This window comes from Coregonus lavaretus (genome assembly GCF_964263955.1).
Source record: "Coregonus lavaretus genome assembly, contig: HAP1_SCAFFOLD_527, whole genome shotgun sequence".
Classification (NCBI taxonomy): Eukaryota; Metazoa; Chordata; class Actinopteri; order Salmoniformes; family Salmonidae; genus Coregonus; species Coregonus lavaretus.
The window spans coordinates 249,005-272,971 of record NW_028165900.1 but is presented as its reverse complement, the minus strand read 5'-3'; the positions used below and the strand labels follow the sequence as shown (position 1 = coordinate 272,971).

Below are 23,967 nucleotides of genomic sequence, written 5' to 3'. Positions count from 1 at the left end.
AGGGGGGTTAGAGGTCAGAGGTCAGAGTTAGGACCTCCTCTCTATCAGAGTCTACAGGGGGGTTAGAGGTCAGAGTTAGGACCTCCTCTCTATCAGAGTCTACAGGGGGGTTAGAGGTCAGAGGTCAGAGTTAGGAGCTCCTCTCTATCAGAGTCTACAGGGGGGTTAGAGGTCAGAGGTCAGAGTTAGGACCTCCTCTCTATCAGAGTCTACAGGGGGGTTAGAGGTCAGAGTTAGGACCTCCTCTCTATCAGAGTCTACAGGGGGGTTAGAGGTCAGAGGTCAGAGTTAGGACCTCCTCTCTATCAGAGTCTACAGGGGGGTTAGAGGTCAGAGGTCAGAGTTAGGACCTCCTCTCTATCAGAGTCTACAGGGGGGTTAGAGGTCAGAGTTAGGACCTCCTCTCTATCAGAGTCTACAGGGGGGTTAGAGGTCAGAGGTCAGAGTTAGGACCTCCTCTCTATCAGAGTCTACAGGGGGGTTAGAGGTCAGAGTTAGGACCTCCTCTCTATCAGAGTCTACAGGGGGGTTAGAGGTCAGAGTTAGGACCTCCTCTCTATCAGAGTCTACAGGGGGGTTAGAGGTCAGAGGTCAGAGTTAGGAGCTCCTCTCTATCAGAGTCTACAGGGGGGTTAGAGGTCAGAGGTCAGAGTTAGGACCTCCTCTCTATCAGAGTCTACAGGGGGGTTAGAGGTCAGAGTTAGGACCTCCTCTCTATCAGAGTCTACAGGGGGGTTAGAGGTCAGAGGTCAGAGTTAGGACCTCCTCTCTATCAGAGTCTACAGGGGGGTTAGAGGTCAGAGTTAGGACCTCCTCTCTATCAGAGTCTACAGGGGGGTCAGAGGTCAGAGTTAGGACCTCCTCTCTATCAGAGTCTACAGGGGGGTTAGAGGTCAGAGTTAGGACCTCCTCTCTATCAGAGTCTACAGGGGGGTTAGAGGTCAGAGTTAGGACCTCCTCTCTATCAGAGTCTACAGGGGGGTTAGAGGTCAGAGGTCAGAGTTAGGACCTCCTCTCTATCAGAGTCTACAGGGGGGTTAGAGGTCAGAGTTAGGACCTCCTCTCTATCAGAGTCTACAGGGGGATTAGAGGTCAGAGGTCAGAGTTAGGACCTCCTCTCTATCAGAGTCTACAGGGGGGTTAGAGGTCAGAGGTCAGAGTTAGGACCTCCTCTCTATCAGAGTCTACAGGGGGGTTAGAGGTCAGAGTTAGGACCTCCTCTCTATCAGAGTCTACAGGGGGGTTAGAGGTCAGAGTTAGGACCTCCTCTCTATCAGAGTCTACAGGGGGGTTAGAGGTCAGAGGTCAGAGTTAGGACCTCCTCTCTATCAGAGTCTATAGGGGGGTTAGAGGTCAGAGGTCAGAGTTAGGACCTCCTCTCTATCAGAGTCTACAGGGGGGTTAGAGGTCAGAGGTCAGAGTTAGGACCTCCTCTCTATCAGAGTCTACAGGGGGGTTAGAGGTCAGAGTTAGGACCTCCTCTCTATCAGAGTCTACAGGGGGGTTAGAGGTCAGAGGTCAGAGTTAGGACCTCCTCTCTATCAGAGTCTATAGGGGGGTTAGAGGTCAGAGGTCAGAGTTAGGACCTCCTCTCTATCAGAGTCTACAGGGGGGTTAGAGGTCAGAGGTCAGAGTTAGGACCTCCTCTCTATCAGAGTCTACAGGGGGGTTAGAGGTCAGAGGTCAGAGTTAGGACCTCCTCTCTATCAGAGTCTACAGGGGGGTTAGAGGTCAGAGGTCAGAGTTAGGACCTCCTCTCTATCAGAGTCTACAGGGGGGTTAGAGGTCAGAGTTAGGACCTCCTCTCTATCAGAGTCTACAGGGGGGTTAGAGGTCAGAGTTAGGACCTCCTCTCTATCAGAGTCTACAGGGGGGTTAGAGGTCAGAGGTCAGAGTTAGGACCTCCTCTCTATCAGAGTCTACAGGGGGGTTAGAGGTCAGAGTTAGGACCTCCTCTCTATCAGAGTCTACAGGGGGGTTAGAGGTCAGAGGTCAGAGTTAGGACCTCCTCTCTATCAGAGTCTACAGGGGGGTTAGAGGTCAGAGGTCAGATTTAGGACCTCCTCTCTATCAGAGTCTACAGGGGGGTTAGAGGTCAGAGGTCAGAGTTAGGACCTCCTCTCTATCAGAGTCTACAGGGGGGTTAGAGGTCAGAGTTAGGACCTCCTCTCTATCAGAGTCTACAGGGGGGTTAGAGGTCAGAGGTCAGAGTTAGGACCTCCTCTCTATCAGAGTCTATAGGGGGGTTAGAGGTCAGAGGTCAGAGTTAGGACCTCCTCTCTATCAGAGTCTACAGGGGGGTTAGAGGTCAGAGTTAGGACCTCCTCTCTATCAGAGTCTACAGGGGGGTTAGAGGTCAGAGGTCAGAGTTAGGACCTCCTCTCTATCAGAGTCTACAGGGGGGTTAGAGGTCAGAGTTAGGACCTCCTCTCTATCAGAGTCTACAGGGGGGTTAGAGGTCAGAGTTAGGACCTCCTCTCTATCAGAGTCTACAGGGGGGTCAGAGGTCAGAGTTAGGACCTCCTCTCTATCAGAGTCTACAGGGGGGTTAGAGGTCAGAGTTAGGACCTCCTCTCTATCAGAGTCTACAGGGGGGTTAGAGGTCAGAGTTAGGACCTCCTCTCTATCAGAGTCTACAGGGGGATTAGAGGTCAGAGGTCAGAGTTAGGACCTCCTCTCTATCAGAGTCTACAGGGGGGTTAGAGGTCAGAGGTCAGAGTTAGGACCTCCTCTCTATCAGAGTCTACAGGGGGGTTAGAGGTCAGAGTTAGGACCTCCTCTCTATCAGAGTCTACAGGGGGGTTAGAGGTCAGAGTTAGGACCTCCTCTCTATCAGAGTCTACAGGGGGGTTAGAGGTCAGAGGTCAGAGTTAGGACCTCCTCTCTATCAGAGTCTATAGGGGGGTTAGAGGTCAGAGGTCAGAGTTAGGACCTCCTCTCTATCAGAGTCTACAGGGGGGTTAGAGGTCAGAGGTCAGAGTTAGGACCTCCTCTCTATCAGAGTCTACAGGGGGGTTAGAGGTCAGAGTTAGGACCTCCTCTCTATCAGAGTCTATAGGGGGGTTAGAGGTCAGAGGTCAGAGTTAGGACCTCCTCTCTATCAGAGTCTACAGGGGGGTTAGAGGTCAGAGTTAGGACCTCCTCTCTATCAGAGTCTACAGGGGGGTTAGAGGTCAGAGTTAGGACCTCCTCTCTATCAGAGTCTACAGGGGGGTCAGAGGTCAGAGTTAGGACCTCCTCTCTATCAGAGTCTACAGGGGGGTTAGAGGTCAGAGTTAGGACCTCCTCTCTATCAGAGTCTACAGGGGGGTTAGAGGTCAGAGGTCAGAGTTAGGACCTCCTCTCTATCAGAGTCTACAGGGGGGTTAGAGGTCAGAGGTCAGAGTTAGGACCTCCTCTCTATCAGAGTCTACAGGGGGGTTAGAGGTCAGAGTTAGGACCTCCTCTCTATCAGAGTCTACAGGGGGGTTAGAGGTCAGAGGTCAGAGTTAGGACCTCCTCTCTATCAGAGTCTATAGGGGGGTTAGAGGTCAGAGGTCAGAGTTAGGACCTCCTCTCTATCAGAGTCTACAGGGGGGTTAGAGGTCAGAGGTCAGAGTTAGGACCTCCTCTCTATCAGAGTCTACAGGGGGGTTAGAGGTCAGAGGTCAGAGTTAGGACCTCCTCTCTATCAGAGTCTACAGGGGGGTTAGAGGTCAGAGGTCAGAGTTAGGACCTCCTCTCTATCAGAGTCTACAGGGGGGTTAGAGGTCAGAGTTAGGACCTCCTCTCTATCAGAGTCTACAGGGGGGTTAGAGGTCAGAGTTAGGACCTCCTCTCTATCAGAGTCTACAGGGGGGTTAGAGGTCAGAGGTCAGAGTTAGGACCTCCTCTCTATCAGAGTCTACAGGGGGGTTAGAGGTCAGAGTTAGGACCTCCTCTCTATCAGAGTCTACAGGGGGGTTAGAGGTCAGAGGTCAGAGTTAGGACCTCCTCTCTATCAGAGTCTACAGGGGGGTTAGAGGTCAGAGGTCAGATTTAGGACCTCCTCTCTATCAGAGTCTACAGGGGGGTTAGAGGTCAGAGGTCAGAGTTAGGACCTCCTCTCTATCAGAGTCTACAGGGGGGTTAGAGGTCAGAGTTAGGACCTCCTCTCTATCAGAGTCTACAGGGGGGTTAGAGGTCAGAGGTCAGAGTTAGGACCTCCTCTCTATCAGAGTCTATAGGGGGGTTAGAGGTCAGAGGTCAGAGTTAGGACCTCCTCTCTATCAGAGTCTACAGGGGGGTTAGAGGTCAGAGTTAGGACCTCCTCTCTATCAGAGTCTACAGGGGGGTTAGAGGTCAGAGGTCAGAGTTAGGACCTCCTCTCTATCAGAGTCTACAGGGGGGTTAGAGGTCAGAGTTAGGACCTCCTCTCTATCAGAGTCTACAGGGGGGTTAGAGGTCAGAGTTAGGACCTCCTCTCTATCAGAGTCTACAGGGGGGTCAGAGGTCAGAGTTAGGACCTCCTCTCTATCAGAGTCTACAGGGGGGTTAGAGGTCAGAGTTAGGACCTCCTCTCTATCAGAGTCTACAGGGGGGTTAGAGGTCAGAGTTAGGACCTCCTCTCTATCAGAGTCTACAGGGGGATTAGAGGTCAGAGGTCAGAGTTAGGACCTCCTCTCTATCAGAGTCTACAGGGGGGTTAGAGGTCAGAGGTCAGAGTTAGGACCTCCTCTCTATCAGAGTCTACAGGGGGGTTAGAGGTCAGAGTTAGGACCTCCTCTCTATCAGAGTCTACAGGGGGGTTAGAGGTCAGAGTTAGGACCTCCTCTCTATCAGAGTCTACAGGGGGGTTAGAGGTCAGAGGTCAGAGTTAGGACCTCCTCTCTATCAGAGTCTATAGGGGGGTTAGAGGTCAGAGGTCAGAGTTAGGACCTCCTCTCTATCAGAGTCTACAGGGGGGTTAGAGGTCAGAGGTCAGAGTTAGGACCTCCTCTCTATCAGAGTCTACAGGGGGGTTAGAGGTCAGAGTTAGGACCTCCTCTCTATCAGAGTCTATAGGGGGGTTAGAGGTCAGAGGTCAGAGTTAGGACCTCCTCTCTATCAGAGTCTACAGGGGGGTTAGAGGTCAGAGTTAGGACCTCCTCTCTATCAGAGTCTACAGGGGGGTTAGAGGTCAGAGTTAGGACCTCCTCTCTATCAGAGTACAGAGGTCAGAGGTTAGAGTAAGGGTCAGCGTCGACAGGATTTGTTTATACAGGAACAGACATTAGGACCTTCAAAATGGTAGTCTCTGGCAGGTTCCTGGATCACTGACCTGGGTCGCTGTTGGCAAGAGCCCCCAGGGGGTCTCCCTCCCTGGGGGACTGAGTGAGGGGTGGTGGTCTCTCTGACTGATGAGGAGGACCTGGTCTGGACCCTCTTCCCCTCCGGAACCTTCCACCACGCTGTCCGCGACCTCTACCCCTCATCCTCCTGACAACAGAACACACAGCATGTTCTAGCATGGCAACAGAACTTCCATATATTGTCATGGCAACACAACATGTCTTATGGTAACAGAACTTCCAACATGTTCTATCATGGTCTTAATAGTTGAGCTCATATTGGTCTGAACTATTCAGTGTGGAGGAAACTTGTGAATCACTACAATATCATCCTGTTGTATATGTAACCTAACTATGTAGGAAGAAGAAATGACACATACCCAAACTGAGCCGTCTCCAGCACCGCTCCCCTCTCCTCCCTGGCATCCATCACCTTCCTCTTCTTCTCCACATTCACCAGGGTTGGGTAGTTCCTGTGCAGACAGAACCAAAGCTCCAAAGTGTCAAGTCACCTTGAAATAACTAAAAGGTGTCCTGCAAGGGTTGATTTAGGGACCCGTCCTCTTTACCATTTATATTCATAATATTGGTCTATCTGCAAAAACCAGTCACATTCATCTGTATGCAGATGACACTTACAGGACCAGTCAAAAGTTTGGACACACCTGCTCTTTCAAGGGGTTTTCTTAAATTTTATTATTTTCTACATTGTAGAATAATAGTGAAGACATAAAAACTATGAAATAACACATATGGAATCATGTAGTAACCAAAAAAGTGTCAATGAGTCACTTGGTTGAGACAAAACATTTACACTGCCCCTTTAAGGGGTGGGCCTTTACCGTGGTAACCGTAGGATTCGCTTGTCTGTGTCAGAAATGAATCTCCAACATTCCTTTGCTAGTAGCAGTTGAGCAAACGCAAACTAACATTGAACAACCTAGTGTGAACAAAACCATGTAATTAGCCAAGAAACACGAGGACAAAGTCACACTTTAGTAGTAGAAGCCTGGGCGCTTCAACAAAGTCACACTTTAGTAGTAGAAGCCTGGGCGCTTCAACAGATTCTCACTTTAGTAGTAGAAGCCTGGGCGCTTCAACAGATTCTCACTTTAGTAGTAGAAGCCTGGGCGCTTCAACAAAGTCACACTTTAGTAGTAGAAGCCTGGGCGCTTCAACAAAGTCACACTTTAGTAGTAGAAGCCTGGGCGCTTCAACAAAGTCACACTTTAGTAGTAGAAGCCTGGGCGCTTCAACAAAGTCACACTTTAGTAGTAGAAGCCTGGGCGCTTCAACAAAGTCACACTTTAGTAGTAGAAGCCTGGGCGCTTCAACAAAGTCACACTTTAGTAGTAGACGCCTGGGCGCTTCAACAAAGTCACACTTTAGTAGAAGAAGCCTGGGCGCTTCAACAGATTCTCACTTTAGTAGTAGAAGCCTGGGCGCTTCAACAGATTCTCACTTTAGTAGTAGAAGCCTGGGCGCTTCAACAAAGTCACACTTTAGTAGTAGAAGCCTGGGCGCTTCACCAAAGTCACACTTTAGTAGTAGAAGCCTGGGCGCTTCAACAGATTCTCACTTTAGTAGTAGACGCCTGGGCGCTTCAACAAAGTCACACTTTAGTAGTAGAAGCCTGGGCGCTTCAACAGATTCTCACTTTAGTAGTAGAAGCCTGGGCGCTTCAACAGATTCTCACTTTAGTAGTAGAAGCCTGGGCGCTTCAACAGATTCTCACTTTAGTAGTAGAAGCCTGGGCGCTTCAACAGATTCTCACTTTAGTAGTAGAAGCCTGGGCGCTTCAACAAAGTCACACTTTAGGAGTAGAAGCCTGGGCGCTTCAACAGATTCTCACTTTAGTAGTAGAAGCCTGGGCGCTTCAACAAAGTCACACTTTAGTAGTAGAAGCCTGGGCGCTTCAACAAAGTCACACTTTAGTAGTAGAAGCCTGGGCGCTTCAACAGATTCACACTTTAGTAGTAGAAGCCTGGGCGCTTCAACAAAGTCACACTTTAGTAGTAGAAGCCTGGGCGCTTCAACAAAGTCACACTTTAGTAGTAGAAGCCTGGGCGCTTCAACAAAGTCACACTTTAGTAGTAGAAGCCTGGGCGCTTCAACAGATTCTCACTTTAGTAGTAGAAGCCTGGGCGCTTCAACAAAGTCACACTTTAGTAGTAGAAGCCTGGGCGCTTCAACAAAGTCACACTTTAGTAGTAGAAGCCTGGGCGCTTCAACAAAGTCACACTTTAGTAGTAGAAGCCTGGGCGCTTCAACAGATTCTCACTTTAGTAGTAGAAGCCTGGGCGCTTCAACAAATTCTCACTTTAGTAGTAGAAGCCTGGGCGCTTCAACAGATTCTCACTTTAGTAGTAGAAGCCTGGGCGCTTCAACAGATTCTCACTTTAGTAGTAGAAGCCTGGGCGCTTCAACAAAGTCACACTTTAGTAGTAGAAGCCTGGGCGCTTCAACAAAGTCACACTTTAGTAGTAGAAGCCTGGGCGCTTCAACAGATTCTCACTTTAGTAGTAGAAGCCTGGGCGCTTCAACAGATTCTCACTTTAGTAGTAGAAGCCTGGGCGCTTCAACAAAGTCACACTTTAGTAGTAGAAGCCTGGGCGCTTCAACAGATTCTCACTTTAGTAGTAGAAGCCTGGGCGCTTCAACAAAGTCACACTTTAGTAGTAGAAGCCTGGGCGCTTCAACAGATTCTCACTTTAGTAGTAGCAGCCTGGGCGCTTCAACAAAGTCACACTTTAGTAGTAGAAGCCTGGGCGCTTCAACAAAGTCACACTTTAGTAGTAGAAGCCTGGGCGCTTCAACAGATTCACACTTTAGTAGTAGAAGCCTGGGCGCTTCAACAAAGTCACACTTTAGTAGTAGAAGCCTGGGCGCTTCAACAAAGTCACACTTTAGTAGTAGAAGCCTGGGCGCTTCAACAAAGTCACACTTTAGTAGTAGAAGCCTGGGCGCTTCAACAGATTCTCACTTTAGTAGTAGAAGCCTGGGCGCTTCAACAAAGTCACACTTTAGTAGTAGAAGCCTGGGCGCTTCAACAAAGTCACACTTTAGTAGTAGAAGCCTGGGCGCTTCAACAGATTCTCACTTTAGTAGTAGAAGCCTGGGCGCTTCAACAAAGTCACACTTTAGTAGTAGAAGCCTGGGCGCTTCAACAAAGTCACACTTTAGTAGTAGAAGCCTGGGCGCTTCAACAAAGTCACACTTTAGTAGTAGAAGCCTGGGCGCTTCAACAAAGTCACACTTTAGTAGTAGAAGCCTGGGCGCTTCAACAGATTCTCACTTTAGTAGTAGAAGCCTGGGCGCTTCAACAAAGTCACACTTTAGTAGTAGAAGCCTGGGCGCTTCAACAAAGTCACACTTTAGTAGTAGAAGCCTGGGCGCTTCAACAGATTCTCACTTTAGTAGTAGAAGCCTGGGCGCTTCAACAAAGTCACACTTTAGTAGTAGAAGCCTGGGCGCTTCAACAAAGTCACACTTTAGTAGTAGAAGCCTGGGCGCTTCAACAAAGTCACACTTTAGTAGACTTCATTAAATTAGACCAACTTTTATGCCTGTGCGCAGCGCTTCTAAAAAGTAATCTTCAGCACCTCAATCACTGTGCGCACAGCTCCCCAGTCAGGCAGTGTTGCTGTCTGTCTGTCTCACAGCTCCCCAGTCAGGCAGTGTTGCTGTCTGTCTGTCTCACAGCTCCCCAGTCAGGCAGTGTTGCTGTCTGCCTGTCTCACAGCTCCCCAGTCAGGCAGTGTTGCTGTCTGTCTGTCTGTCTCACAGCTCCCCAGTCAGGCAGTGTTGCTGTCTGTCTGTCTGTCTCACAGCTCCCCAGTAAGGCAGTGTTGCTGTCTGTCTGTCTCACAGCTCCCCAGTCAGGCAGTGTTGCTGTCTGTCTGTCTCACAGCTCCCCAGTCAGGCAGTGTTGCTGTCTCTCTGTCTCACAGCTCCCCAGTCAGGCAGTGTTGCTGTCTGTCTGTCTCACAGCTCCCCAGTCAGGCAGTGTTGCTGTCTGTCTGTCTGTCTCACAGCTCCCCAGTCAGGCAGTGTTGCTGTCTGTCGGTCTGTCTCACAGCTCCCCAGTCAGGCAGTGTTGCTGTCTGTCTGTCTCACAGCTCCCCAGTCAGGCAGTGTTGCTGTCTGTCTGTCTCACAGCTCCCCAGTCAGGCAGTGTTGCTGTCTGTCTGTCTCACAGCTCCCCAGTCAGGCAGTGTTGCTGTCTGTCTGTCTCACAGCTCCCCAGTCAGGCAGTGTTGCTGCCTGTCTCACAGCTCCCCAGTCAGGCAGTGTTGCTGTCTGTCTGTCTGTCTCACAGCTCCCCAGTCAGGCAGTGTTGCTGTCTGTCTGTCTGTCTCACAGCTCCCCAGTCAGGCAGTGTTGCTGTCTGTCTGTCTCACAGCTCCCCAGTCAGGCAGTGTTGCTGTCTGTCTGTCTGTCTCACAGCTCCCCAGTCAGGCAGTGTTGCTGTCTGTCTGTCTGTCTCACAGCTCCCCAGTAAGGCAGTGTTGCTGTCTGTCTGTCTGTCTCACAGCTCCCCAGTCAGGCAGTGTTGCTGTCTGTCTGTCTGTCTCACAGCTCCCCAGTCAGGCAGTGTTGCTGTCTGTCTGTCTGTCTGTCTCACAGCTCCCCAGTCAGGCAGTGTTGCTGTCTGTCTGTCTCACAGCTCCCCAGTAAGGCAGTGTTGCTGTCTGTCTGTCTCACAGCTCCCCAGTCAGGCAGTGTTGCTGTCTGTCTGTCTGTCTCACAGCTCCCCAGTCAGGCAGTGTTGCTGTCTGTCTGTCTGTCTCACAGCTCCCCAGTCAGGCAGTGTTGCTGTCTGTCTGTCTGTCTGTCTCACAGCTCCCCAGTCAGGCAGTGTTGCTGTCTGTCTGTCTGTCTGTCTCACAGCTCCCCAGTAAGGCAGTGTTGCTGTCTGTCTGTCTCACAGCTCCCCAGTCAGGCAGTGTTGCTGTCTGTCTGTCTCACAGCTCCCCAGTCAGGCAGTGTTGCTGTCTGTCTGTCTCACAGCTCCCCAGTCAGGCAGTGTTGCTGTCTGTCTGTCTGTCTGTCTGTCTCACAGCTCCCCAGTCAGGCAGTGTTGCTGTCTGTCTGTCTGTCTGTCTGTCTCACAGCTCCCCAGTCAGGCAGTGTTGCTGTCTGTCTGTCTGTCTCACAGCTCCCCAGTCAGGCAGTGTTGCTGTCTGTCTGTCTGTCTGTCTCACAGCTCCCCAGTCAGGCAGTGTTGCTGTCTGTCTGTCTGTCTCACAGCTCCCCAGTCAGGCAGTGTTGCTGTCTGTCTGTCTCACAGCTCCCCAGTCAGGCAGTGTTGCTGTCTGTCTGTCTCACAGCTCCCCAGCCAGGCAGTGTTGCGTGTTGGGTGAAGTGGGCGGCAGGTAGCTTAGTGGTTAAGAGCGTTGTGCCAGTAACCGAAAGGTCGCTGGTTCTAATCCTCAAGTCGACTAGGTGAAAAATCTGTCGATGTGCCCTTGAGCAAGGCACTTAACCCTAATTGCTCCTGTAAGTCGCTCTGGATAAGAGCATCTGCTAAATGACTAAAATGTAAAATATAAGTGTATCACTGTAAATTAGACGGAACTTGACATTTTTTAATAATAATAGTTCAACATTTGCTTTATGAGTAGTGCGTGACCCTAGCGTGGCAACACATACTGTACATTCTAAGTGATTTCAAATGGGTCTTTCTCTATTCTGAATGTTTTATACTGTTCAATTCAAACCAAAATCATTTTTCATCAATGTCTGCATTTCCTGCACTCATTTGAGATCATTTCCACACTGCCACGTAAGGCTGCACGATATGGCCAAACAATCTAGGCCTTATTTTTAACCAAATGTTGAAATTGCGATTTGACTTGTGATTTAGAGCAAAACACTTGGTGAACTGTTGGAATCACGGAAATATAATGATTATTCAAATTCTATAGTTAGAATATAATAGTGGGCACTTTGAATACAGCGTTGACATGACAACCAATGATAATGCCAGGGAGGGGTTATTGTGCCAGGGTAGGAACCAAAGTGTTGACAAGTGTTTCCTAGGGGACTCTATAATCGTTGGCTACATTGAATGTTCTCTCTTAGCTACTTCATGTATCCAACATATTCTTGCTTTGTGTTTTCCTCTTTGATTTAGAAGATAGTGTGCAGATGTAGTTCTCCACCATCCCTGGTATTATCAGCCTGTATAGCTGGTTACATTGGCTCTGACTCAGTACATGTATTGGCTAGTTAGCGATTAGCATTAGCGGCTAACAAGATTTAGGCACAACTTACTAAGAAAACACAAACTAGCTGTTTACAGATGTAAGAACCACAAACAAAAAGTCAAATTATAGAATGCTAGTGGATTTATATTAAGAAGCAAAGTGAAAACAACATTGTTGTCATCAACATTGTTTTATGTGCTGCATTGACCATGTAGAGTCTCATGGTAGAGGAACCACCATGTGCTGCATTGACCATGTAGAGTCTCATGGTAGAGGAACCACCATGTGCTGCATTGACCATGTAGAGTCTCATGGTAGAGGAAACAACACATGCTGCATTGACCATGTAGAGTCTCATGGTAGAGGAAACAACACATGCTGCATTGACCATGTAGAGTCTCATGGTAGAGGAACCACCATGTGCTGCATTGACCATGTAGAGTCTCATGGTAGAGGAACCACCATGTGCTGCATTGACCATGTAGAATCTCATGGTAGAGGAACCACCATGTGCTGCATTGACCATGTAGAGTCTCATGGTAGAGGAACCACCATGTGCTGCATTGACCATGTAGAGTCTCATGGTAGAGGAACCACCATGTGCTGCATTGACCATGTAGAGTCTCATGGTAGAGGAAACAACACATGCTGCATTGACCATGTAGAGTCTCATGGTAGAGGAACCACCATGTGCTGCATTGACCATGTAGAGTCTCATGGTAGAGGAACCACCATGTGCTGCATTGACCATGTAGAATCTCATGGTAGAGGAACCACCATGTGCTGCATTGACCATGTAGAGTCTCATGGTAGAGGAACCACCATGTGCTGCATTGACCATGTAGAGTCTCATGGTAGAGGAACCACCATGTGCTGCATTGACCATGTAGAGTCTCATGGTAGAGGAAACAACACATGCTGCATTGACCATGTAGAGTCTCATGGTAGAGGAACCACCATGTGCTGCATTGACCATGTAGAGTCTCATGGTAGAGGAACCACCATGTGCTGCATTGACCATGTAGAATCTCATGGTAGAGGAACCACCATGTGCTGCATTGACCATGTAGAGTCTCATGGTAGAGGAACCACCATGTGCTGCATTGACCATGTAGAATCTCATGGTAGAGGAACCACCATGTGCTGCATTGACCATGTAGAGTCTCATGGTAGAGGAACCACCATGTGCTGCATTGACCAGAGTCTCATGGTAGAGGAACCACCATGTGCTGCATTGACCATGTAGAGTCTCATGGTAGAGGAACCACCATGTGCTGCATTGACCATGTAGAGTCTCATGGTAGAGGAACCACCATGTGCGTCATTGACCATGTAGAGTCTCATGGTAGAGGAACCACCATGTGCTGCATTGACCATGTAGAGTCTCATGGTAGAGGAAACAACACGTGCGTCATTGACCATGTAGAGACTGAACGCAAGAGTCTCATGCTAGAGAGTTTCCAGCAGACCACCATAGTCCCTGTGCCCAAGGACTCTAAGATAACCTGCCTAAATGACTACCGCCCCGTAGCACTGACGTCTGTAGCCATGAAGTGCTTTGAAAGGCTGGTCATGGCTCACATCAACAACATTATCCCCAAAACCCTAGACCCACTCCAATTTGCATACCGCCCCAACAGATCCACAGATGATGCAATCTCTATTGCACTCCACACTGCCCTTTCACACCTGGACAAGAGGAACACCTACGTGAGAATGCTATTCATTGAATACAGCTCAGCGTTCAACAACATAGTGCCCTCAAATCTCATAACTAAGCTAAGGATCATGGGACTAAACACCTTCCTCTGCAACTGGATCCTGGACTTCCTGACGGTCCGCCCCCAGGTGGTAAGGGTAGGTAACAACACATCTGCCACACTGATCCTCAACACGGGGGCCCCTCAGGGGTGCGTGCTCAGTCCCCTCCTGTACTCCCTGTTCACCCATGACTACATGGCCAGGCACGACTCCAACACCATCATTAAGTTTGCCGACGACACAACAGTGGTAGGCCTGATCACCGACAACGATGAGACAGCCTATAGGGAGGAGGTCAGAGACCTGGCAGTGTGGTGCCAGGACAACAACCTCTCCCTCAACGTGACCAAGACAAAGGAGATGATTGTGGACTACAGGAAAAAAAAGAGGACTGAGCACGCCCCCATTCTCATCGACGGGGCTGTAGTGGAACAGGTTGAGAGCTTCAAGTTCCTTGGTGTCCACATCAATCAATCAATCAATTTTATTTTATATAGCCCTTCTTACATCAGCTAATATCTCGAAGTGCTGTACAGAAACCCAGCCTAAAACCCCAAACAGCTAGTAATGCAGGTGTAGAAGCACGGTGGCTAGGAAAAACTCCCTAGAAAGGCAAAACCTAGGAAGAAACCTAGAGAGGAACCAGGCTATGAGGGGTGGCCAGTCCTCTTCTGGCTGTGCCGGGTGGAGATTATAACAGAACCATGCCAAGATGTTCAAAAATGTTCATAAGTGACAAGCATGGTCAAATAATAATCAGGAATAAATCTCAGTTGGCTTTTCATAGCCGATCATTAGAGTTTAAAACAGCAGGTCTGGGACAGGTAGGGGTTCCATAACCGCAGGCAGAACAGTTTAAACTGGAATAGCAGCAAGGCCAGGCGGACTGGGGATAGCAAGGAGTCACCACGGCCGGTAGTCCCGACGTATGGTCCTAGGGCTCAGGTCTCTCAGTTGGCTTTTCATAGCCGATCATTTATCATGGTCCAAACACACCAAGACAGTCGTGAAGAGGGCACGACAAAGCCTATTCCCCCTCAGGAGACTAAAAAGATTTGGCATGGGTCCTCAGATCCTCAAAAAGTTATACAGCTGCACCATCGAGAGCATCCTGACTGGTTGCATCACCGCCTGGTATGGCAACTGCTTGGCCTCGACCGCAAGGCACTACAGAGGGTAGTGCGTACGGCCCAGTACATCACTGGGGCAAAGCTTCCTGCCATCCAGGACCTCTATACCAGGCGGTGTCAGAGGAAGGCCCTCAAAATTGTCAAAGACTCCAGCCACCCTAGTCATAGACTGTTCTCTCTGCTACCGCACGGCAAGCGGTACCGGAGTGCCAAGTCTAGGTCCAAAAGACTTCTCAACAGCTTCTACCCCCAAGCCATAAGACTCCTGAACAGCTAATCATGGCTACCCGGACTATTTGCACTGCCCCCCCACCCCATCTTTTTACGCTGCTGCTACTCTGTTAATTATTTATGCATAGTCACTTTAACTCTACCGTCATGTACATATCACCTCAACTACCTCAACTAGCCGTTGCCCCGGCACATTGACTCTGCACCGGTACTCCCCTGTATATATAGCCTCCCTACTGCTATTTTATTTTACTTCTGCTCTTTTTTTCTCAACACTTTTTTCTTGTTGTTTTATTCTACTTTTTTATTTAAAATAAATGCACTGTTGGTTAAGGGCTGTAAGTAAGCAGTTCACTGTAATGTCTGCACCTGTTGTATTCAGTGCATGTGGCCAATAACATTTGATTTGATTTGAACAACAAATGTGCACCTTGAGTGACAGGGGGCGGGGCGAGGTCTGTGTGGAAGCTGCATGGAGAGAGAGGACTCAAGTAGCTAAGGAAACTATAAAAATGGATGTTACCCACAGCGTTTCACATTTAACAAACCAAACATTCAAATACCGTTCTAGAAGGTAAAGTAAAAACCCAAACCGGTCAGTGCATCAATACCGGTATATGGTAAAATACGGTACACCGCCCAGCCCCATACTGTGGAGCCCCGAGCACCCGCCAACATGGCTGGTAAAACAGACAACTTAGTATTGCCTAAATCTACCCACATTTGGCAGGTGTTAATTTTAGGCCCTGATCCTGGTGGTAACAGAACATGGTTCATATGGACAGAATCAGATCTAATCCAAAAGGAGTCATTTCAAGAGAAGTGTAGGAAACCAAAGCATTGCCAGATGAGTGACTGGATCTTACAGCGAAGCTTCACCATGTTTAAAAACATCAACTACAGTACTGACCTGCGCCGCTCCTCTCTCCATTTAGAGATCTCCTCTTCAGTGTCCAGCTTGATTCTCTTTGCTCCTGGGGCATGGTTCTATAGGAGATGGTACAGGAGGAGTTAGGGTAATGTATGTTTTATACAGGAGGAGTTAGGGTAATGTATGTTCTATACAGGAGGAGTTAGGTTAATGTATGTTCTATACAGGAGGAGTTAGGGTAATGTATGTTTTATACAGGAGGAGTTAGGGTAATGTATGTTTTATACAGGAGGAGTTAGGGTAATGTATGTTTTATACAGGAGGAGTTAGGGTAATGTATGTTCTATACAGGAGGAGTCAGGTTAATGTATGTTTTATACAGGAGGAGTCAGGTTAATGTATGTTTTATACAGGAGGAGTCAGGTTAATGTATGTTTTATACAGGAGGAGTCAGGTTAATGTATGTTTTATACAGGAGGAGTCAGGTTAATGTATGTTTTATACAGGAGGAGTCAGGTTAATGTATGTTTTATACAGGAGGAGTTAGGGTAATGTATGATTCTATCCAGATGAAGAGGGGGTCTATGGTCTAGGTTCATTATGACTCTATCCAGATGAAGAGGGGGTCTATGGTCTAGGTTCATTATGACTCTATCCAGATGAAGAGGGGGTCAGGTTAGGGTTAATGGGGGTTAGGGTTAATGGGGGTTAGGGTTAATGGGGGTCAGGTTAGGGGTTAATGGGGGTTAGGGTTAATGGGGGTCAGGTTAGGGGTTAATGGGGGTTAGGGTTAATGGGGGTCAGGTTAGGGTTAATGGGGGTTACTACTTACATTCTTCCAGTGAATGTTGACCAGCTTCTCATGAGCAGTGAAGCTGCAGTCTTCAACCGAGCACTAGAAAACAGAAGTCTCTTTTACTAAAGGAAGACAATGCTTTGCCTGTTTTACTAAAGGTAGACCAACACAATGCTTTGCCTGTTTTACTAAAGGTAGACTAACACAATGCTTTGCCTGTTTTACTAAAGGTAGACCAACACAATGCTTTGCCTGTTTTACTAAAGGTAGACCAACACAATGCTTTGCCTGTTTTACTAAAGGTAGACTAACACAATGCTTTGCCTGTTTTACTAAAGGTAGACCAACACAATGCTTTGCCTGTTTTACTAAAGGTAGACTAACACAATGCTTTGCCTGTTTTACTAAAGGTAGACTAACACAATGCTTTGCCTGTTTTACTAAAGGTAGACCAACACAATGCTTTGCCTGTTTTACTAAAGGTAGACCAACACAATGCTTTGCCTGTTTTACTAAAGGTAGACTAACACAATGCTTTGCCTGTTTTACTAAAGGTAGACCAACACAATGCTTTGCCTGTTTTACTAAAGGTAGACTAACACAATGCTTTGCCTGTTTTACTAAAGGTAGACTAACACAATGCTTTGCCTGTTTTACTAAAGGTAGACTAACACAATGCTTTGCCTGTTTTACTAAAGGTAGACTAACACAATGCTTTGCCTGTTTTACTAAAGGTAGACTAACACAATGCTTTGCCTGTTTTACTAAAGGTAGACCAACACAATGCTTTGCCTGTTTTACTAAAGGTAGACTAACACAATGCTTTGCCTGTTTTACTAAAGGTAGACCAACACAATGCTTTGCCTGTTTTACTAAAGGTAGACTAACACAATGCTTTGCCTGTTTTACTAAAGGTAGACTAACACAATGCTTTGCCTGTTTTACTAAAGGTAGACCAACACAATGCTTTGCCTGTTTTACTAAAGGTAGACTAACACAATGCTTTGCCTGTTTTACTAAAGGTAGACCAACACAATGCTTTGCCTGTTTTACTAAAGGTAGACTAACACAATGCTTTGCCTGTTTTACTAAAGGTAGACTAACACAATGCTTTGCCTGTTTTACTAAAGGTAGACTAACACAATGCTTTGCCTGTTTTACTAAAGGTAGACCAACACAATGCTTTGCCTGTTTTACTAAAGGTAGACTAACACAATGCTTTGCCTGTTTTACTAAAGGTAGACTAACACAATGCTTTGCCTGTTTTACTAAAGGTAGACTAACACAATGCTTTGCCTGTTTTACTAAAGGTAGACTAACACAATGCTTTGCCTGTTTTACTAAAGGTAGACTAACACAATGCTTTGCCTGTTTTACTAAAGGTAGACTAACACAATGCTTTGCCTGTTTTACTAAAGGTAGACTAACACAATGCTTTGCCTGTTTTACTAAAGGTAGACCAACACAATGCTTTGCCTGTTTTACTAAAGGTAGACTAACACAATGCTTTGCCTGTTTTACTAAAGGTAGACCAACACAATGCTTTGCCTGTTTTACTAAAGGTAGACTAACACAATGCTTTGCCTGTTTTACTAAAGGTAGACCAACACAATGCTTTGCCTGTTTTACTAAAGGTAGACTAGCACAATGCTTTGCCTGTTTTACTAAAGGTAGACTAACACAATGCTTTGCCTGTTTTACTAAAGGTAGACCAACACAATGCTTTGCCTGTTTTACTAAAGGTAGACTAACACAATGCTTTGCCTGTTTTACTAAAGGTAGACTAACACAATGCTTTGCCTGTTTTACTAAAGGTAGACTAACACAATGCTTTGCCTGTTTTACTAAAGGTAGACCAACACAATGCTTTGCCTGTTTTACTAAAGGTAGACTAACACAATGCTTTGCCTGTTTTACTAAAGGTAGACTAACACAATGCTTTGCCTGTTTTACTAAAGGTAGACTAACACAATGCTTTGCCTGTTTTACTAAAGGTAGACCAACAATGGAAACTTGGAACCCTGATGACCTAGTATGATGTCATCACGTTCAGTTCATCACCTCAGAATCATTCGATCATGAGAATCCGTTACCTTGACATGTTGAGAGACGTGTTCGTCGTACTTGTCTTGGTTTTTGAAGCCTCTGTCACACGGGTCACAGAAATGTGAAAAAACTGGCTCTTTTTTATTTTTCTGCTGGAAAGAAAAACATTTGAACCATTACAGTCAAATCAGTCTCCCTATTGGAGTGTTACACTGTAAGACAGGGCTGGACAACTGATGGGAGCGGGGGCCACAAAGAAACACAACTCATCATGAGGGGCTATAGAGGGTCTGTGTAGCTACATCCATACACCCCCACACAGCTTGCGAGCAAAACATTTTAGCGGCCCCCTCATGACAGGAGAAAAAAAATGTACGTTTTAAAGTTCATTTCCTGCAATTCTGCCCATTTTGCCCTGGGGCGGAGAGAATTCTGCCCATTTTGCCCTGGGGCGGAGAGAATTCTGCCCATTTTGCCCTGGGGCGGAGAGAATTCTGCCCATTTTGCCCTGGGGCGGAGAGAATTCTGCAATTTTTCACTAATTTCATCCAATTCTATTCATTTTGCGATAGGGTGGAGGCGAATGCTTGCAGTTTTTAATATGATAACTGATGATCAATGGGCCCCACCCTGGTCGGAAATTCAACCATGCTTTAAATAACTGGCCGCTAGACTGACCAATCTAAGACAATGTAGCTGACGCCATCTCCAGACCTTAATCCCATAGAAAATCTATGGAGGGAGCTGAAGGTTCGAGTTGCCAAACGTCAGCCTCGAAACCTTAATTACTTGGAGAAGATCTGCAAAGAGGAGTGGGACAAAATCCCTCCTGAGATGTGTGCAAACCTGTTGGCCAACTACAAGAAACGTCTGACCTCTGTGATTGCCAACAAGGGTTTTGCCACCAAGTACTAAGTCATGTTTTGCAGAGGGGTCAAATACTTATTTCCCTCATTAAAATGCAAATCAATGTATAACATTTTTGACATGGATTTTTCTGGATTTTTTTGTTGTTATTCTGTCTCTCACTGTTCAAATAAACATACCATTAAAATTATAGACTGATGTCTTTGTCAGTGGGCAAACGTACAAAATCAGCAGGGGATCAAATACTTTTTTCCCCTCACTGTACCTGCCGCCCCATCTTCCTGTTTATGTTGTATGTACAGGTAACTGCCAAAATAAAGGAAACAGCAACACAGTGTCTTAAAGGGAAACGTCACCACTTCATATTCATCATCTGCAGCAGCACCCCAACACAGTGTCTTAAAGGGAAACGTCACCACTTCATATTCATCATCTGCAGCAGCACCTCAACACAGTGTCTTAAAGGGAAACGTCACCACTTCATATTCATCATCTGCAGCAACACCCCAACATGGTGTCTTAAAGGGAAACGTCACCACTTCATATTCATCATCTGCAGCAGCACCTCAACACAGTGTCTTAAAGGGAAACGTCACCACTTCATATTCATCATCTGCAGCAGCACCCCAACACAGTGTCTTAAAGGGAAACGTCACCACTTCATATTCATCATCTGCAGCAGCACCCCAACACAGTGTCTTAAAGGGAAACGTCACCACTTCATATTCATCATCTGCAGCAACACCCCAACACAGTGTCTTAAAGGGAAACGTCACCACTTCATATTCATCATCTGCAGCAACACCCCAACACAGTGTCTTAAAGGGAAACGTCACCACTTCATATTCATCATCTGCAGCAACACCCCAACACAGTGTCTTAAAGGGAAACGTCACCACTTCATATTCATCATCTGCAGCAACACCCCAACATGTGAAAATGGAGCGTTTCTATGTTTTGGAGTAAAACAGAGGAAGATAAGTGTTTCCAATGACATCATCATTAATAGACAATTAGTAGGCAAGGCCTCATAATTGGTTCAAATCAAAACGATGTACACCGACGTCGTCATTGGAAACACCCATCTTCCTCAATCTGTTTTACTAAAAAAAAAACATAGAAAACGCACCATTTTCTCATTGTTGATGTTGGGGTGGTGCTGGAGATCATGAATATGAAGTAAACATTTTCCATTCCCTTTAATTGGGCATTGGGCCACCAGCGGCCAGAACTGCTTCAAGGCACCTTGGGACAGATTCTACAAGTGTCTGGAACTCTGTTGGAGGGAGGCGACACCATTGTTCCATGAGAAACTCCATCGTTTGGTGTTTTGTTGATGGAAAACAAAATGGATGTGGGTACGAAGACCCACGAGCCACTGGGACCCTCATGATGACTTCCTGTTTTTGTGGCTGCCATCCCCATCAAAGTTGGCCATGTGTTGATGAAGGTGTAGAAGGGGAGGAGACTAAGGGGAGGAGACTAAGGGGAGGAGACTAAGGGGAGGAGACTAAGGGGAGGAGACTAAGGGGAGGAGACTAAGGGGAGGAGACTAAGGGGAGGAGACAGGTTAAATAAGGATTTTTAAGCCTTGAGACATGGATTGTGTATGTGTGCCATTCAGAGGGTGAATGGGCAAGACAAAATATTTAACTGTAGTTGAACGGGGTATGGTAGTCGGTGCCAGGCTTGTGTCAAGAACTGCAACGCTGCTGGGTTTTTCACACTCAACAGTTTCCTGTGTGTATCAAGAATTGTCCACCACCCAAAGAACATCCATCCAACTTGACAACTGTGGGAAGCATTGAGTCAACATGGGCCAGCATCCCTGTGGAACGCTTTCGACACCTTGTAGAGTCCATGCCCTGACAAATTGAGGCTGTTCTGAGGGCAAAGAGGGGGTGCAATTCAATATTAGAAAGGAGTTGTTAATGTTTTGTACACTCAGTGTTTCCATGACTTTGGCAGTTCCCTGTAGATATATCAGAGACCTGGCTTTTAGTTTGATAGTGGCTGTACTACCTTTTTCCACTGGTTGTTGGGAGGACCATAGTCCTGCCTTCCGTTTCCATGTCCACGATGGAAGTTCCGGCCTGTGGGTCAATACCACAATATTACGACATGTAGCCTACAGCTGGGTTCAGTTCAGTCATCACCAATCTGACACTTCTGTTCTGATAATGATGCAGGAGAAGTGCTTTCAAGTCAAGTTTAGTCAGACCTAGCCCTGAACCAGCATCTCCTCTGCCCAGATATTGGTTCAACCTAGCCCAAATTATAGACCTCCATTATAATGGGCCACGCTTAGTCGGCCCTACTCCACTAAATTGCGTCATGGGAGTTTCCTTCAACAGACCTGACAGTAACAGTAGTCCACCAGGGGCTCTCAGCCAGGCCGCTACTAGTACCAGAACTCTCCTTGTTAGTATTAGTATAGTACTCACCATATGAGCCTCTGGGTCGACCGGGTTCGGGGCCGCCGTTCCAGTGTTCTCCCTGGCCGTTGTAGCTCCACGGCTCGGATGGCGGCTCGTACCAGTTCCACATACTGGGCTGGAAGTTGCTAGGAGGTGGATGGAACGTCGGCGGTCTCACCATCGAACCTGGAGGAGAGCCAAAGTTCGGCGGAGGGTAGCTTCCAAAATCATTCATGATGTAGGTGGCGCCTCTTCTTCAACGTTGTGTCGGTTCAATTCGTTTGTATAAATGTTTGTCTAGCTACGACCACGGAAGTATAATAAGAACGGCTACGACACGTGTATTTTTCTGCTCGAGCTGCCGCGTTCACGTGCTAGTCGGAACTAGAAAACTCTGAAATGTCCGACTTTCTATGTAAGTACTGGTTGTAGTTATATACACGTGCCGCTTTCAACCAGTCATCAAGTCGGACATTTCAGAATTTCCTACTTCCGACTAGAACGTGAACGCGACAAGTTTAGATGCGCAAAGCATGTTCGCCAGACTGAACGTCATATCCGATAGTTTACACCAACCAAAAACAATTCAATAATATAATTATTTGAAGTAACAACGATTTAGGCACAATGAAAATGTACCATAACTCATGTAGTTTATGAAAACTAACTCATGTAGAATTATATCTGCCCTATGTACATAGTCATTGAACACTGGTCACTTTAATAAGGTTCACATACTGTTTTACCCACTTAATATGTATATACGGTATCCTATTCAAGGCTCATCCGATAGAGCCCCACAGTGGAGGTGTCATTGCTTGTCCATATATGTATATATTCTTAAATTCCATTCCTTACATAGATTTGTGTGTATTGGGTATATGTTGTGAAATTGTTAGATATTACTGCACTGTCGGAGCTAGAAGCACAAGCATTTCGCTACACCCGCGATAACATCTGCTAAACACGTGTATGTGACAAATAAATGTGATGATTTGATTTGATTATACAAATAAAACCTAGTGGTCAAAGAGGGAAATGGTTCCAATCGTTTTTCCACCATTCATTTTTCCCATAAGGGATTTTAGAAACACTTAAAATAAGGGCTGTGTTTCTTGAAAGCTTACCCTGACGTGACGTTTTCATAACCATCTAAATCTCTCTCGGACAAGGTGACTAATATCAATATAAACTGCTCAATTTACTCTCAGATTCGAAACTGCTAATTATCATCAAAGTAGACATCATGCAAAACTACAAATCCCTGCAAGCTCCTGCACATTATCTCTAGCTGACACCTTTGCTAACAGGTATTGTGTCAATTTAAAACTTGCACAAGACAGTTCACAGAATTGTCCATTTAAAAATGTTTAGCCAATGTATTAATTACTACATTTAGCTAACATTAGATAGTTAATCCAGAGATTCTTACATTTGTCTCGATTTGGCAGTCTCGTCCAGATCATCATGGCATTTGTAGTTCTTTATGATAGCCACATTAGCAGCTAATTAATTAAATACAGGCGAATATATTGATAAAAGGAATCTTGTCCGAGAGAGATTTACACGGTAAACAAAACGTCACGCCAGGGTAAGCCTACACGAAACACAGCCCTTATTTTATGTGTTTCTAAAATCCCCTATGGGAAAAATGAATGATGGAAAAACGATTGGAACCATTTCCATGTTTGACCGCTAGGTTTTATGGGTATTATGACTCATACTGTGGTACTCTATATAACTACTGCTGTACACACCTTTTCTATTCATATACTGTCCATAATGTCTATACGCACCATCATATACATACACTACCAGTCAAAGGTTTGGACACACCTCCTCATTCAAGGGTTTTTCTTTATTTTTTACTATTTTTTACATTGTAGAATAATAGTGAAGACATCAAAACTATGAAATAACACATATGGAATCATGTAGTAACCAAAAAAGTGTTAAACAAATCAAAATATATTTTATATTTGAGATTCTTTAAATAGCCATCCTTTGCCTTGACGGTCCTCATGAGAGCTAGTTTCATCATAGCGCTTGATGGTTTTTGCGACTGCACTTGAAGAAACGTTCAAAGTTCTTGAAATGTTCCGTATTGACTGACCTTCATGTCTTAAAGTAATGATGGACTGTCATTTCTCTTTGCTTATTTTAGATGTGTAAGGGCTATTTTACCAAGAAGGAGAGTGATGGAGTGCTGCATCAGATGGCAATGCAAATAGTCCGGGTAGGCATGATTAGCTGTTCAGGAGTCTTATGGCTTGAGGGTAGAAGCTGTTAAGAAGCCTTTTGGACCTAGACTTGGTTCTCCGGTACCGCTTGCCGTGCGATAGCAGAGAGAA

At 46.4% G+C, this 23,967-nt stretch overlaps 1 protein-coding gene across 2 annotated transcripts in view; it reads right to left on the bottom strand.

Annotated features, from left to right (window-relative positions):
* LOC311115316 (FMR1-interacting protein NUFIP1-like) overlaps nucleotides 1-22,054 on the bottom strand; it is a 40,600-nt gene extending 18,546 nt beyond the window's left edge. Inside the window, exons 1-7 of one of the 2 annotated variants that reach the window (XM_084190506.1) lie at nucleotides 21,644-22,054; nucleotides 21,222-21,292; nucleotides 18,380-18,484; nucleotides 16,323-16,385; nucleotides 15,530-15,606; nucleotides 5,669-5,761; nucleotides 5,279-5,436 (exon numbers count right to left, since the gene is read on the bottom strand). In XM_084190506.1, coding sequence (XP_084046632.1) covers nucleotides 5,279-5,436; nucleotides 5,669-5,761; nucleotides 15,530-15,606; nucleotides 16,323-16,385; nucleotides 18,380-18,484; nucleotides 21,222-21,292; nucleotides 21,644-21,851 — 775 coding nt within the window. In that variant the 5' untranslated portion in view covers nucleotides 21,852-22,054. The remainder of the gene's footprint in view (nucleotides 1-5,278; nucleotides 5,437-5,668; nucleotides 5,762-15,529; nucleotides 15,607-16,322; nucleotides 16,386-18,379; nucleotides 18,485-21,221; nucleotides 21,293-21,643) is intronic. The other variant, XM_084190507.1, reaches the window with a different exon arrangement.
* Between the last annotated feature and the right edge of the window lie 1,913 nt (nucleotides 22,055-23,967).